The 13613-nt window shown below is 45.5% G+C and overlaps 1 protein-coding gene across 4 annotated transcripts in view; it reads left to right on the plus strand.

Moving 5' to 3' along the window:
* The window catches only part of PIGL (phosphatidylinositol glycan anchor biosynthesis class L), a 60788-nt gene that overhangs the window by 41977 nt on the left and 5198 nt on the right, over positions 1-13613 (plus strand). For 2 of the 4 annotated variants that reach the window (XR_004421340.1, XM_033090689.1), the window contains exons 3-6: positions 2804-2894; positions 7919-7986; positions 11892-11923; positions 13446-13579. Coding sequence is in view for 2 of the 4 variants with exons in the window: in XM_033090689.1 (XP_032946580.1) it covers positions 2804-2894; positions 7919-7986; positions 11892-11923; positions 13446-13579 (325 nt within the window). In the remaining 2 variants the exon portion in view is untranslated. The other 2 variants (XR_004421341.1, XM_033090690.1) reach the window with 2 other exon arrangements.

Below are 13613 nucleotides of genomic sequence, written 5' to 3' on the forward strand. Positions count from 1 at the left end.
TCAATTCTAGTCATCATACAAACTCCAGCCACCAAGAAGAGGACTACAGGACAAAGAAAAATGGGGCAAAGGTCGTTCACCAACTGTCTCTTAAACACTTCTGTTTACATTCTGCTAGCATGTTTATTATCTAAGGTGTAATTGTTATTCCATCAGAGAAGAAAGGAACTTTGCAAAAGTTATTCCTTAGACTCAAGCCTTGAGTTGATTAGGGTTGAATTTTAAGCAAAGGACAACTAGGCAGTTGGTCTGAAAGGAGTCACCTTTTTTAGATTTATCTGTTGGAAGTTTCCCAGTGTCAAATTGTATATCTTAGTGCCTTGAGGGGAGGTGATTCCATTGGGATGCCTTGCTGCCCTCTGCAATTCATACTTTTTTTTGTACCTGATTTGTTTTATAAAGTTGCTCTCTTCCAAAGGTCTTACTTGTATATTTCAACGCCACTAAGGCTGGTTGGTATAGCAGCTTTTGGCTCAGCCGAATATATGCAAAACACTAGTAAAATAAAATGTAGATGTTTGGAACATTTACTAAAAATCACTGAATTGTACATTATAAATAGGAGTATTTTATATTAGGTAAATTATACCTCAATAAAGTTGTTTTTAAATATCCAGGAAAAAATAAAATGTAGGATGATTAGATTAGACCAGTGATCTCCAAATATTTTTCATCATAATCCCCTGACAGGAAGAAACAAAATTTGAGTATGCTTTTCCATACCTGTGGGTTTATTTAAACTGCATACATGTTAAACTCTGTTAGTGTGTGATACCTTATAAAATAGCTACAGAATAGAAATTCAAAGAGATAGAAAAACATATAAATAGAAATTCTAATGATTTCTGGCTTTTCCTCCCTGGATTGTCTTATTCATCTCCTGGAGTGACCACGCCCCACTCTGAAACCACTGACCACTGATACAGGTAGTCAGCAAAGAGCTCTGCAGGGGTTTCAGAGCAAGCAAGAAAGAAGGGGTTTTTCTTAGGCAAATGCATCAGTAATGGCCACTACTTTTTTACATTTCCCTTTACAGTTTTGAAATGCTTTCTCCCATGTGTTACCTTATTTGCTCTCTCAAATGAAAAGAAATGAAGTGGGTCAAAATAGGAGATAGATTGGGGAAAATCTTGAATACCTGACCAAGAGCAATTTGGACTCGATCACAAAAACCTGATGATGCTGCCGTATCAGATGTATCAGATTACAGAGGGGACATTTCCAGTCCCAAAGCCCCTACGTGATTGGCCTTCATACCTCCAGCGAGAGGGTAGAGCTACTGAAGGAATGGCGTAGAGTAACACCTCTTCCTGTGGACCTCGCTCTACATGAAGTGCCCTGGAAGAGCAGATCCCAGGTCTCTGAAGATAAATGGAAGGCAGCAATAGGATTTCCCACGAATTAGTAGGAATTAGTAGGCTTAGCCAACTATTGTCCTACCCATTCTCTTAGACTGCGCCACCATCTGTGTGACTACGTATTATTGGTATATTCAGTTTTCCAAAATGATGCCTTGATAGATTTATGTGGACCTCCCCACCAGGGGTATGTATGTAGCTGTTTTCACACCAAGGTATTTTCCCAGATTCCTGTATCTCTTTTTCCTTCAGCAGTCTGAGCTCCGCAGGTCACGTTCTACATACCATATTTAGCTGTATTCCCAGGGAATAAGGCTGGACTTTGTACTAGTCTCTACTTTCTATCCATTCAGCTACCAGCTGAGCTATCTGTCCTGCTTACTGTAGGAGCATTATGAGAACCACATGGAATGGCTAACAGGACCGTGCTTTGAAAAGTATAAAGCTGCCCTCTACAGAAGACACCCTAGGGATTTGGTAGAGGTAGACATGAAGCAATGGAAATAACTATTATTTAGTGCTGAGGCTCATGTCGTTTTCCTGCTGTAAAGCCTTCAGTGACTCCTTTGACCAAAGTCCTACGAGGGTCAGTTAATGGCCTTTGTCCATAGAGAGGTTATAGCAGCCTGCCAGAGTGGGGGCCAGGAGAGCCTGTGTCCTCTCCGTCACATTGTGGGTGTCACCACAGAACCTGAGCCAAAGAGAGATGGATATCTATTTATAATATCTTCAAAAAAGGGAGGTCAAATTGAGGCCTTGGCCTCATATCATGTGATGCTATAGATCCATGCACAAAAAAGGGGACAGAGAAGGAGCTAGGTCTGTGGTGTGGCCAAGTGGGGACACAGATAAGGTGCAGATCAATCTACAGAGACCTCTGCTCCTGAGATAAGCCACGTGGTGTGGCCTCGTTGGAGGGCGGATGTTGACAACTTCCTAGTGCTAAAACATCTTGGTTTTGCAGTCAGAAAACCTGGGTTCCAATCCAACACTAACAACTTTTCAAGCAAGCTACTTAACTTCACCTGTCAAGGCTCCTCAAAAGATGTTCATGAGGTTAAATGAAGTAACATACCTTTGTACTTTTTCAGTTAAAGCACTGTTACTATTATTCATAAAGATACACATGATTCCGCCTGTGTCAGTTTCGCTCCGCTGTTAACAGATCTGCCTCTGCAACTTGTAGACAGAGCCTTGTCTCATTGATGTCTGTTTCTTCCCCTCATCAACAAGTACAAAGCCCCAAAAGTGTGTTCTGTGGAATTGTCCATCGATTTCTAGTTGCATCATGTTTCTAAATCTTATCTCTTTCAACTGAAATCTGGTTGCTTAAGGGTAGCACCCCCACGTAATTTCTGTCACAGACTGACACACACTTAACAGAGCTTAGGGAAAAGTTTGCGCCTGATTAGAAACGATGCTCATGTTCTGCTTCTTCCTTCCAGGGATTTCCCAGATGACCCAGGTGTGCAGTGGGACACAGAGCAGGTGGCCAGCGTCCTCCTCCAGCACATAGAAGTGAATGGCATTAACCTGGTAAGGGAACACCCTCCCAGAATGCAGAGCTGGGGGTCTCAGTCACACCTCTCCTGCGGCTGCCCTCTCACTTCTAGCCATTCTCCAGGGCCACTCTAAAAAGAGGCCAAAACCTCCAGTACTCTCTCTTAAACCTCCTGATGACAACATACCTCTTGTGAAACTAAGTAACCAATGGTCAGCACACTAGGGTAGAGGCAGAGCTTTTTCCAACTGTGTCCTCTTTTATCTCCTCCATCCCCCTCTTCTGTCCTGCCACCTAAAATCTCAGGTCCTCAGGAGCCTATGCTGTGACTCTCATTTGTGCAGAACTTCACCTTTTTACCAAGCATCTTCATGTTTACAGTATTGTTTTAACTTTAGAGGTAAATGTGTTAAAATTCTTATTTTACTTCAAGGAAATTGAGGTACCAGAGGCCAAGCAGCTAGCCTAGGTTTGGCAAGTGGTGAAAGTAGGATTTTAAGCCTCAATTTCTCACTCCAAAAATCACGAGGATATATTCACAACCAGTACAAGGAGAACACTTGAGTCACAGAGCAATAGTGGAGATTCATTTACCTGCAGAGGTGGACAAGTCTGGGAATATGCATCTCGGCTCTCCAGGATCCGCAGGAGAGAGCCTCACTTGTGGTCAATTTTCAGGCTGCCAAGAAGGCTTACTGTCCACTTCTGCAATAATAATCCCTAAAATTCAACCATTCAAAGCCTCAGTCATAAAAAATAAAGTTTTGATAAATCCTCATTAAAAGAAGAATCCTTCTGGCAGAGAAACATGTTAGGCTTTTATCAATGATGAATTTGCTGAGTGAATTAACTTATTAGACCTTTCGTAAGAACAGATATCCATTGATTTATTAGTCAGACCGTCTTTGTTTTCTAATTACAGAAATACAGCTGAAACTTAGTCCACAGAAGCCAAAAGGGCATCTGACTGGCTCACTGCAAATCTGAGCATGAAAAACCGGAGGGTGCCATCCATGGGCTTAGAAGTCAAACTCCCCACCCTGCCGACTGCCCCCGCCCCCACAGTCAGAACTTCTCAAGGCTCCATGACCCAGATGTAGACAGAGCTGGTCTTCAGGGCCAGCCTGAAGTAACACACTGAGGTCTGTGAAGTATGCTGCTGTACCCGTGAGCACCCCAGGACTAGCCCCCGAATACTCTCTCTCCTCCCCTACTTTAGTGCATAAGAAGAGCTGATCTCCCCAGTAACTCCTGCTTGTAGGATAAACTTCTATCTTTCTAAACTTGGCCTTCTTCGATCTGGCCCTTACTTAAGTACTGGACACTGGTCAACAGGATTGGTCCTTGCTGAAGATCCAGGTTTTTTAGACCACATTGCAGCTGGCCTCGACTCTGAACATCCAGGGAGGATCTCAGGACACAGACATCTCTCTATGCCACTCTTGCTCTCAGAAGAGTCTCCCAAGTTTGTGTCCCAGAAAAGTGATTTGTGGTCCAGGCTCGCCTCAAGACTGCCTTCTCCAGGAAGCCTTCCCTGACTTCTTCAGCCCTCCTGAGGATTCCTGCGGTATTCGCTGTGTGCCCTACGCCTGTGACACGTGTTGCTGTTTATCCTTTAATGTACAGACCATGTCTTGCGAACTAGACTGTAAGGTACATGAAAGCAAGAACTGCACCATGGCATCTTTCTACCCCCAAGAACTAGAACAGGCCCAGACAGTGCTCATCCCCAAGCTGCTGCAACTATTAACTGCCACCTGGCTGCCTGGGATCCTTCCTGTTTTCTGAGCTGCTCACATCCATTCAAATGAGCGAGGGGACCTTTATTGTCAGGATAATCTTGAATCGATTTAATTTCTGTAAACAAGGAAATCCTTCTAAAACAGCTCTATAACACACCTTACTGTTGAGAAGGAAACTCTCAGGTTAGGAGAGTGCAGTTGGGAATCATTTCCCAAGTCTGCACTTAATGTGACATTAGAAACACAAGGCCACGCTAACACCGTGGCGGGTGTGGACATAAGTGGCTGTAGTGAGCCAAGTATGGGTTTCCACTCAGCCTCCCATGACGCAGTGAAACGCACTTTCACACAGACCTACAGTCCCTGCATGCCAGGAACGAGGGGTTAATACTAGGCAGGTGAGAAGTCACTCTGTGGAGTGTGTCCCATACCAAGCTGAGTGCATAAATCTTGGTAGGGCCCCAGGTGCCCTGTCCAGACTGGAAGTATCGACTACACAACTAGAGAAGATGAAGCACCAACAGGGAAGCATAGACAGAAGGAGCACAGAGCTAAGTCATGGGAAGGTAGCTTCTCACCTGGGCTGTGCTGGAATGACAGCGTAATCTCTCATTGTCCAAAGCCAAAGCTGGCTCTGCAGCCATCAGCACAATGTATGGAAGGAAACTGAGTTCTGTCTCGTCCCAGCTCAGTTGGATGTGTCTGTCACTGAAGGAGCACTGCGAGAACCACGTAGAATAGCTGACAGGCAAAGCTTTGGAAAGTATACTCTGCCCTGTACAGAAAATAGTCTAGGAGTTCGGTAGTATCTTTGAATGTCAAGCAGGCTAGGTTCTGGGCCCAACACCTATCTCACTCTTTCATTTCCACAAATATTTATTGAGCACCTGCTATGTGATATTCATTATCTGTTGTGAACTGGGGATACAGCAATGAGCCAAACACACCTAGTTCCTGCTCCCTTGGGGCAGGATGTCTCAATAGTGGCACTATTGACATTTGGGGATGGATAATTCTTTGTTGTCGGGGCTGTCCTGTGCATTGTAGGATGTTTAGCAGCATCCCTGGACTCTATCCGCTAGATAACCACCCACCTCTGCCCAGTAGCAACTTCCCTCATTCATCACAATAAAAATGGCTGCAGACATTGCCAAATGTCTCTGGGAAAAAACTGCCCCCAGTTGAGAACCACTGTCTCAGAGAAACCAGAGCAACCCCACTGTTATCTCTTATTTATTGGGGTCTGGGTAAGATTTCATTTGAACAAAGTTTTCTGCAACATAACAGGGGAAAAAAGTGGATGGAGTCTGTAAAGGACTACAGGTGCCATTGTTGTCATGCAAAAGTCCAGGGAACTAGATACAACTGAGCTCAGCCCTCCTGCAACAGAAAGAAAGAGGGCGATTATAAAAAGAAATGGAATGAGGAAGAAACAAAGACCTTGGAGAATTTGAAAAATGACTGAGCCAAACTCCATGTGGCCCCAAATCCCCTAACCAAGGGCACGCCCTCCAGCATGCCTATGATAATAACCTGGCCCCAACCGGCCAGCTCTATCTGATGGCAATGAACTTGGAGCCGAGGCACTCTAGCCTTTATCACTGTATTGTTCTAAACACTTCCACGTGGCTTTATTTTATCTTCACCTCAACCCAGTGAGGAAAATAAGGCAGCTATTGCTTTTCTTATCTCTCAGATGAGGAAACCAAGACCTTGAAAGTTGAAATAACTTCCAGTGGTAAAGTTCTGTGACTTGCCCAACCGACTGGGGTTAACTAGTGTCAAAGAGAACAGTAGATGCAGGGCCTCCCCGTGCCCACCATGTTGCATGGAGGAATGGGATCAGAACGGGATACTTAAATTATATGGTTAACTTTTATTTAAAAGACTGCATTTTTAAAAGTAGTTTTAGATTCACAGCAAAATTGTGCAGAAAGAACATACATACCCTCTGTCCCCCACAATTTGTTGCAATCAGTGAACCTTCATTGACACATCATCACCACCCAAAATCTGTAGTTTATGTTAGAGTTCACTTTTGGTGTCGTATATTCTGTGGATTTTGACAAATGTGTAATGTCATATATCCACCATTATACGATTAGCTTTTTATAAGCCTTTAACTCATTTTTTAAACTGTTCATTACAGAGAACTTCAAGCATACAAAGTAGAGAGAATAGTTTAATGAACCTCACTGTGTTCCGATCACTCAGCTTCAGTAATTAACAGTCAATACTATTTTCATTTAAACACCTGTTCACCTCCTGTACTATTTTGAAGCAAATGCTCATCGTCATATTTCATATTTAAATACCTTAGTATGCAATTCTAAAAGACATCGAGTCTTTTATTAACATAACTATATCATTATTATACCTAAAAATTAATATAATGTTTCACAGTTCCAATAGTCTCATGTCATAAATGTGTTTTATTTTTGCAGCTTGTGTGAATCAGGATTAGTTGATAGGACTTTAAATTTTCTTTCAATCTATAGCCACCCCCTCTCCAGCCTGTGCTCAATGTTAGCTGCTTAGAGTTTTCTAAACGTGAAGTCAACAGGCTTTATGGGTTAGTGTAGAAAGACCAATAGTGAATCTTTTCCCATTAATATTCCAATCCCAGTGCCATCACCCCTAACCAGCCACTTCTATTCCTTTTTATGAGGCCTTGCTTATTTTATTTCTTTTGTTATTCAAGCTATCCTGTTATTATCATTATTATTATTATTGATATTGATATTATTTAAATTGTTCCTTGGGCTTTTTAAAATCCATCTGTGTAGAAATGAAATGTTGGAATGTAGACTAACCTAGTAGTTAATAAACAGATGCTATATCTGTGAAAATGGAAACAGAGGCAGTCTGTGAATAAATATATTTCTTCTGTGAACTTAATCCCAGGTCATGGTAGAAATTGTCCCTAAAACCTTTTGTGCCCTTGGTATGGCATGAGGAAAAGAGACTCAATAAATCAGGCAACATCTACATGAACAAAGTTCACACAGGAGCCAGCCAGGAAAACTAAATATGCTAATAACTGGCTAGGCAGATAAGAAACAAAGATATCCTGAACCCATGCTTCTATCATGGCTGAATTCCACTGTGCTCCACTAGTCAGGAACAAAATAAACAGTGGAAAAGTCTCCATGCCATGGGCCAAACCAGTAGTTACACACCATTGATCTGAGCCAGTCATATCAGATATACTCAGAACTTGAAAAGTTTCATGGTTCTGTACTCGTCTTTCCTTCCCAGGGAACGGAGACTGCTAGTTAGAAGTGGGGGCCTGAGTGAAACCCTGTATTTCTCCGCAGGTGGTGACTTTCGATGTGGGGGGCGTGAGCGGCCACAGCAATCATGTTGCTCTGTACGCGGCCGTGAGGTACGCTTCTCTGGGGGTGGAGGTGGGAGAGGCTGGCTCGTTTGCTCAGGCGGACGGTTCCTCAGGTGCCTTCCCACTCCTTGTCTGAGCGCCATGAAACTCGCTATTGTCAGCAGCCAGTGCTGGCCATGGCGTTCACTACATCTCACCACATCCTTCCCAGGAGAAAGCTCTGTCAAGTCTTATGGTTTCGTCTCCTAAGCAGCTGAGAATTTTTTTACCCCGCAGATACAGCAAAGGGATAACTGATTTTCCTTCTCTCTTTGCTTTGGCCACAGAAAGCTTAGGGGCCAAATTGGCAACCCCTTGTAGCACAAGTGTGAGATTTTAAGGATTGAGTTCTGTGAACCACTGTGCCTCCTAGCTTCACCTTCTTTCTCTTCCTTTTATTCTCATTTAGTTTGTTATCTTCTGTTGTAGATTTTTACACTTCTCAAACCTTTCTTTGGAGAAAGAGGATACATGTATAAAATATGAAATCTCATTTATTTTTCACAGTCACCTTATTTTACTGATATGTTATCTGTATTTTATTCCCTCCCCCCAAAAAATGAAACTCGAAGATATTAGAGGCTTACTCAGGGTCATGCAAACACATAGACCATGTTTCCCGTCATCTAGAGAAGCGCTTCTCCTGGGCGCCATGAGCACTGGGGTGGCAGACCTGGCCCAGCAATGAGAGACGGGTAACTTGAAATGAAGGACTTACCTTATTACCTTCTTCTAAACGTGCCCCACATTCTCAGACGGGAACAGTGAAATATGTGACGATGGAAGTGACCTCACCTATATCATTAAGTCCAACCTCCTCATTTGACCAAGAGTACCTAGATAGACAGGGTTTGGCTGGGGTGCTACAGGCTTTTAACACTTCTGGGTCCTCTTCGTCCTAATGAGGGTCACTGTGCTTGAGATAAAACAACTTATTGATATGACTGACTCCATGCTCCTTTGAAAATGACCTTACAGACCCCACACCCCCTCCACAGTGACACTCCTGAGGAAGTTCACAGTTGCCAGTTTCCCTAGGAACCTCTCACCCCCAAAAAACTCTTCCTGTACCAGAATCTTACATTGTTTTCCATAAAAGCCCCTGAGTTCTCATTCTTGTGTATTTGAGCTCCCCATCCCCCATATGCGTTTTCCTCGGACATGGTTTAGATTTATGGTTTTCTCAGAAAGTTTCCTGACTGCGGGCACCACAGCTGTTTTGAGGCTAGCTATGCCCCCTCCAGAAGCAGAGAGCTGCTTCTATAATTTCACCCTTTCACCCTCCATCCACTCAGCCCTGATCACTGCTAGGCACTCATCCTCAAATATCCATTCCCTCTCTGATTGGCCTGTTCCTTCTCTGCCCCTACCTTCCCCAGGTAGGAACCCTTATTCCAGCCTCAATCACTTGTGTCCTTCCCATATCTGAAACCAGATTGGCTGGCAGTTTTATGCAGAAGCAATGTCCATCTTGGTCACCTAAGGTCACAGCAGAGGGGAAGACTCCAGAATCATTTCATACAGTCCTTGCTGAACAGGCACAGTCAGAAAAGAGGAGTGATTTCTCCATGGCTGCACACCTCTCCAGAGACAAAGCAGAAACTAGAACGCAGATCTCCTTGTCCTTTTCTGGTACTCCAAAGGGCACCTCACTGCCACTTTCCATTAGTAAGCAAGCTTGTGTGAATTGGATTAAATGACTTGACCTCTTCAAGCCTTACTTTTGTCATCTGAAAGATGAGAATATTCACACCTAATCTGTCAGGTTGTTCTCAGGTAATAAACGCTGTTGATACAAAGCACCTAGGGTAACAAAGCATCATCCCTGACATAATCAGTACTGTCTTCCTCATTCCTGCCTTTCCACATGCCCTTCTGGCCCTTCCTTTTGTATTCTTCTTGCCATAGATAGTTGCTTGTCATCTATGGCAAGCTGCCAGGAAAACCAAAGCAACATCACAGGAGGGGAGACGCTGGCGGACCACACAGCCACTCTATGCATTGCAGGAAGCACTTCCTAGAAGAGGCAGCCCCCAGGTTGGCGTTCATTCCCAAGCCCAAAGTAGTCTCACAGTTTCACAGAGGCTCCGCTGTGGGTGCCCATCCTGATGGCAGACCCCAAGTCTCCATTCCACTTGTGGTTCTGCTCCCTTGGGCTTCAGAGCTCCTCTCTACTTGTCACTTAAGGCTGCCACCTGCAGCTGCAGCCCCTTCAGTTCCAAGCAGAAATGCCAAGGGGATAAGGTTTTTCTTCTGAGCTGCCCTTCCTTCCCCTCTCTGGGCCTCAGCAACATTTGTGGCCATAGGACCCTCCTCAGTCTGAGTAGCTCCCCCGCCGACCTCAGGCACTAACGCTTACTGGATGACTTGTCCTCTTGTGCAGAGAAGGCTCCACGCTCCTCTTGGCAGAGGACAATTGCGGTCCACTTCCATCCTTCCTCCCCTCTGTGCCTGCCTTCTACTCCCACCAATCGACTAAAAATTGTCTCCACAGTCACCTCCTGGCTGCTCACCTCCCTAGGTTTACTTCAGTCCTCATCTGTCTTGACCTTTCTGTGGCATTTGACCCTGCCTATCACTTACTGAAGTGCTGCTTGACCTGCCTCGCACCAGCTTGTTCTCGCTCCTCTGGCCCCTTCTCAGTCTCTTCCTGGCTTCCTTCTACCAGGAGGCCCTTCCTTGTCCCCATTCCCAGGGATCCCTCCCCAACCCCGGCTCCTCTAGTGCAGATTCCTCAGTGGCATTGTGTGATTTCAGCACAGGTGTTGTTGAAAGTAAACTGACATCTTAAGACGCTTAACCATAGAGCTGGGAGGAGTATGGGTAGAGTTGGGCCCCTTATTAACTCTCTAGTCTTGACTTCCTATTGAACTGTATAGTAACCACGGCTGGTGGCGGTGGGAGGGGAGGGGATGCAAATAAAAGGAGAAGCCTTTTGGGCTCCTCTCTTCTTCCCATGTGGGTGGCGGGTGCGCGAGACCAGCCAGCGAGTGTGCACGCACTCTTTGTTGTTGTTTTTTTCTTTCCCCGAATTAACCATTTACTTTTTGGTGGATTATCTGGAGAATTATTTGGCCAATCGACAGTGTGTCTCTCCAGTGCTCACCTCGCTCCTTAACGTAGATCCTGCATTTCCGACGCTTTCTGTGGAGATCCTGACCACCCCAAACTCAGAATATCCCAGGGCTCTACCCAGACTGCAGGACAAATCACCTCTGTGCTCAGGATCCCAGAAACATTTTTCAGGTTTTTCTATTTCTCAGGGCTCTGCTGAGGAGTCAGACCCATAGTTTATCAATTATCTCCCAACTTCTCTTCCATAACCTCTGCCCACAAGAATCCCTTGTAGTATCCATGTGTGTGTCTGTATGTTGGGGTGGAGACTACCTACGGCATCCTCCATACCTCAGCTTTCAGAACAACAAAGGGGACTAGAGATTCAGGGATAATTGCTGCTGACTGCCTCCCTGCTCCTCTTAACAGCTCAAGCACAGGATGGCTTCCCTGTCAGGTGGGAGTGGGGCAGGTCAAAAAGGACAGAGAGGCTATCAGAGAAGAAATGTCAATATTTTAAGATATGCTCCCATTACATACTCACATTACAATTTCAAAAGAGAAAAACCTTGAAGAGTCTCCCGCAGTTACCTTCCTCTCTAATGTGCAAAACTTGGACCAGGGCACTTCATAAGCCATTGGCCAGCCTCCAGACTGGCTGTCCTTGTGTAAGGAACCCACCCTGGTCCCTTTAGCTGTAGCCAGATGTATGGAACCCCACGAATCTATGAGGCAAAAGGAAGTACCTAGGAACCTACCTGGAGGGACCATAGGGCGTGGCAGGCCTTGCGCTGAAGGCCCATCCTGTTAGCTACAAAGGAAATCTTACTCGCTCTCCTCTTGTCCTTTCCCTCCTCCAGGACCCTGCACTCAGAAGGGAAGCTACCTAAAGGTAAGGCCTGCCCCTTTTGCAAAAGGCCGCTGGCTAAGGGAAGGCCATGGTCCCTTAAGGAAACTCAGGGTGAACTTTGTAAATACACAGAGAGCTGCCCTGGGCCAGGCAGAGGCAGAGAGGGTGGGAGGACTGGCCATGTTCTTCGTGACTCACCTCAGTGTCTCTGGCAGTGCGGGTCCCTAGGTCTCAAAATCAGGTTGTACCATTGGGACGTGCCCAGCCCACCAGGCAGCCTCCGAGTGTGTTTATCTATTTGTTATAAGGGCTTGGCTCATGCAATTATGGAGGCTGAGGAGCCCCACGATCTGCCATCTGCAAGCTGGGGGCCCAGGAAAGATGGTGGTGTAATTCAGCCTGAGTCCAAAGACCTGAGAAGCAGGGGAGCCAATGATGGAAATCCTAGTCTGAAGGCAGAAAATGACCAATATCCCAGCCCAGTCAGGCAGAAAAGAATGAGTTCTCTCTTCCTCTGCCGTTTGAAAATTAAAACAATTAATAAAATTACCTAGTCAGGCCCTCTACTGATTGTACAATGAAGACCACCCACACTGGGGAGGGCAGTCTGCTTCACTGAGTCCACAGACTTAAATGCTAATCTCATCCAGAGACACCCTCACAGACACACCCAGAATAATGTTTAGCCCAATATCTGGGCTACAATAAAATCAACAGTGGGCCTTTCCCATTCACCTGTCTAGCTTACTCATAGGGTTGGTCTTTCCTACTGCTGGTATTCTTTCAGTCTGTCCATCCAAACTCATGTCCCATTCCCCAATTAATTAGCCAAGTTATCAATGACTGATGGGTGCTTGATGGATTAACCTGTTTGTGTTAGACTCTTCCTAACGCAAACGATGGTGTTTGACCATTTACTGCGTGACACTGATGCTTAACCTCCAGAAGCTAGTTTCTGGTCTGTCAGTAAGGATGAGGTACATCCCTCACAGGTGTGATACAGAGATGAAACAAATGAAAACATAAGTAGTGTGTGCCCTTTCTGAGTGGGCTTACTGAGCTTACCAAGCTGTGAAGTCTTTGGAATATGACTGTAGGTCATTTGATTCTTACATATTAACCCTGTGAGACAGGCATGTCCCACACGATCAATGCCATTTTACAGATAAGAAAACTGAGGCTCAGAGATGCTAAGGTACTTGCCCAAATCTGTCAGTTCTTTAGTGACAGAGCAGGTCTCTGGCCTCCGAATACAGGCACTCCTGTCTCCATCCCCTTTCCCTTGGCCCTGAGGTAGCCGAATCCCAACCTCTAGCAACCAACCTTTTCTTGCTGTAGCATGTAGCGGGGGAGGGCAGCTGCCAGCTGTTCTGTGGCCCTTTCACTCTTCTCATCTGTGAGGATGATGGGCAAAGAGCAGCTTTGGTGCCACAGAGTAACCTGGCAACTCCCCAGCCACTACCCAGCCCAGGCCTGAGACCCAAGGAACAGGTAGGTCGCTCAGGGGAGATCTGCCCAGAAGCAACAACCCTCCTCCCTTTTCTCCTCTCCCTTCCCCACCCAGGGTGCTCTGTGCTCACGCTTCAGTCTGTGAACGTGCTGCGCAAGTACATCTCCCTTCTGGACCTGCCCTTTTCTCTGCTTCATACCAGCGATGTCCTCTTCGTGCTCACCGGCAAAGAAGTGGCACAGGCCAAGGTGAGGATTGCAAATTCTTGGACAGCCCAGCTCC

The sequence above is a fragment of the Rhinolophus ferrumequinum genome, chromosome 21 (assembly GCF_004115265.2).
Source record: "Rhinolophus ferrumequinum isolate MPI-CBG mRhiFer1 chromosome 21, mRhiFer1_v1.p, whole genome shotgun sequence".
Lineage (NCBI taxonomy): Eukaryota > Metazoa > Chordata > Mammalia > Chiroptera > Rhinolophidae > Rhinolophus > Rhinolophus ferrumequinum.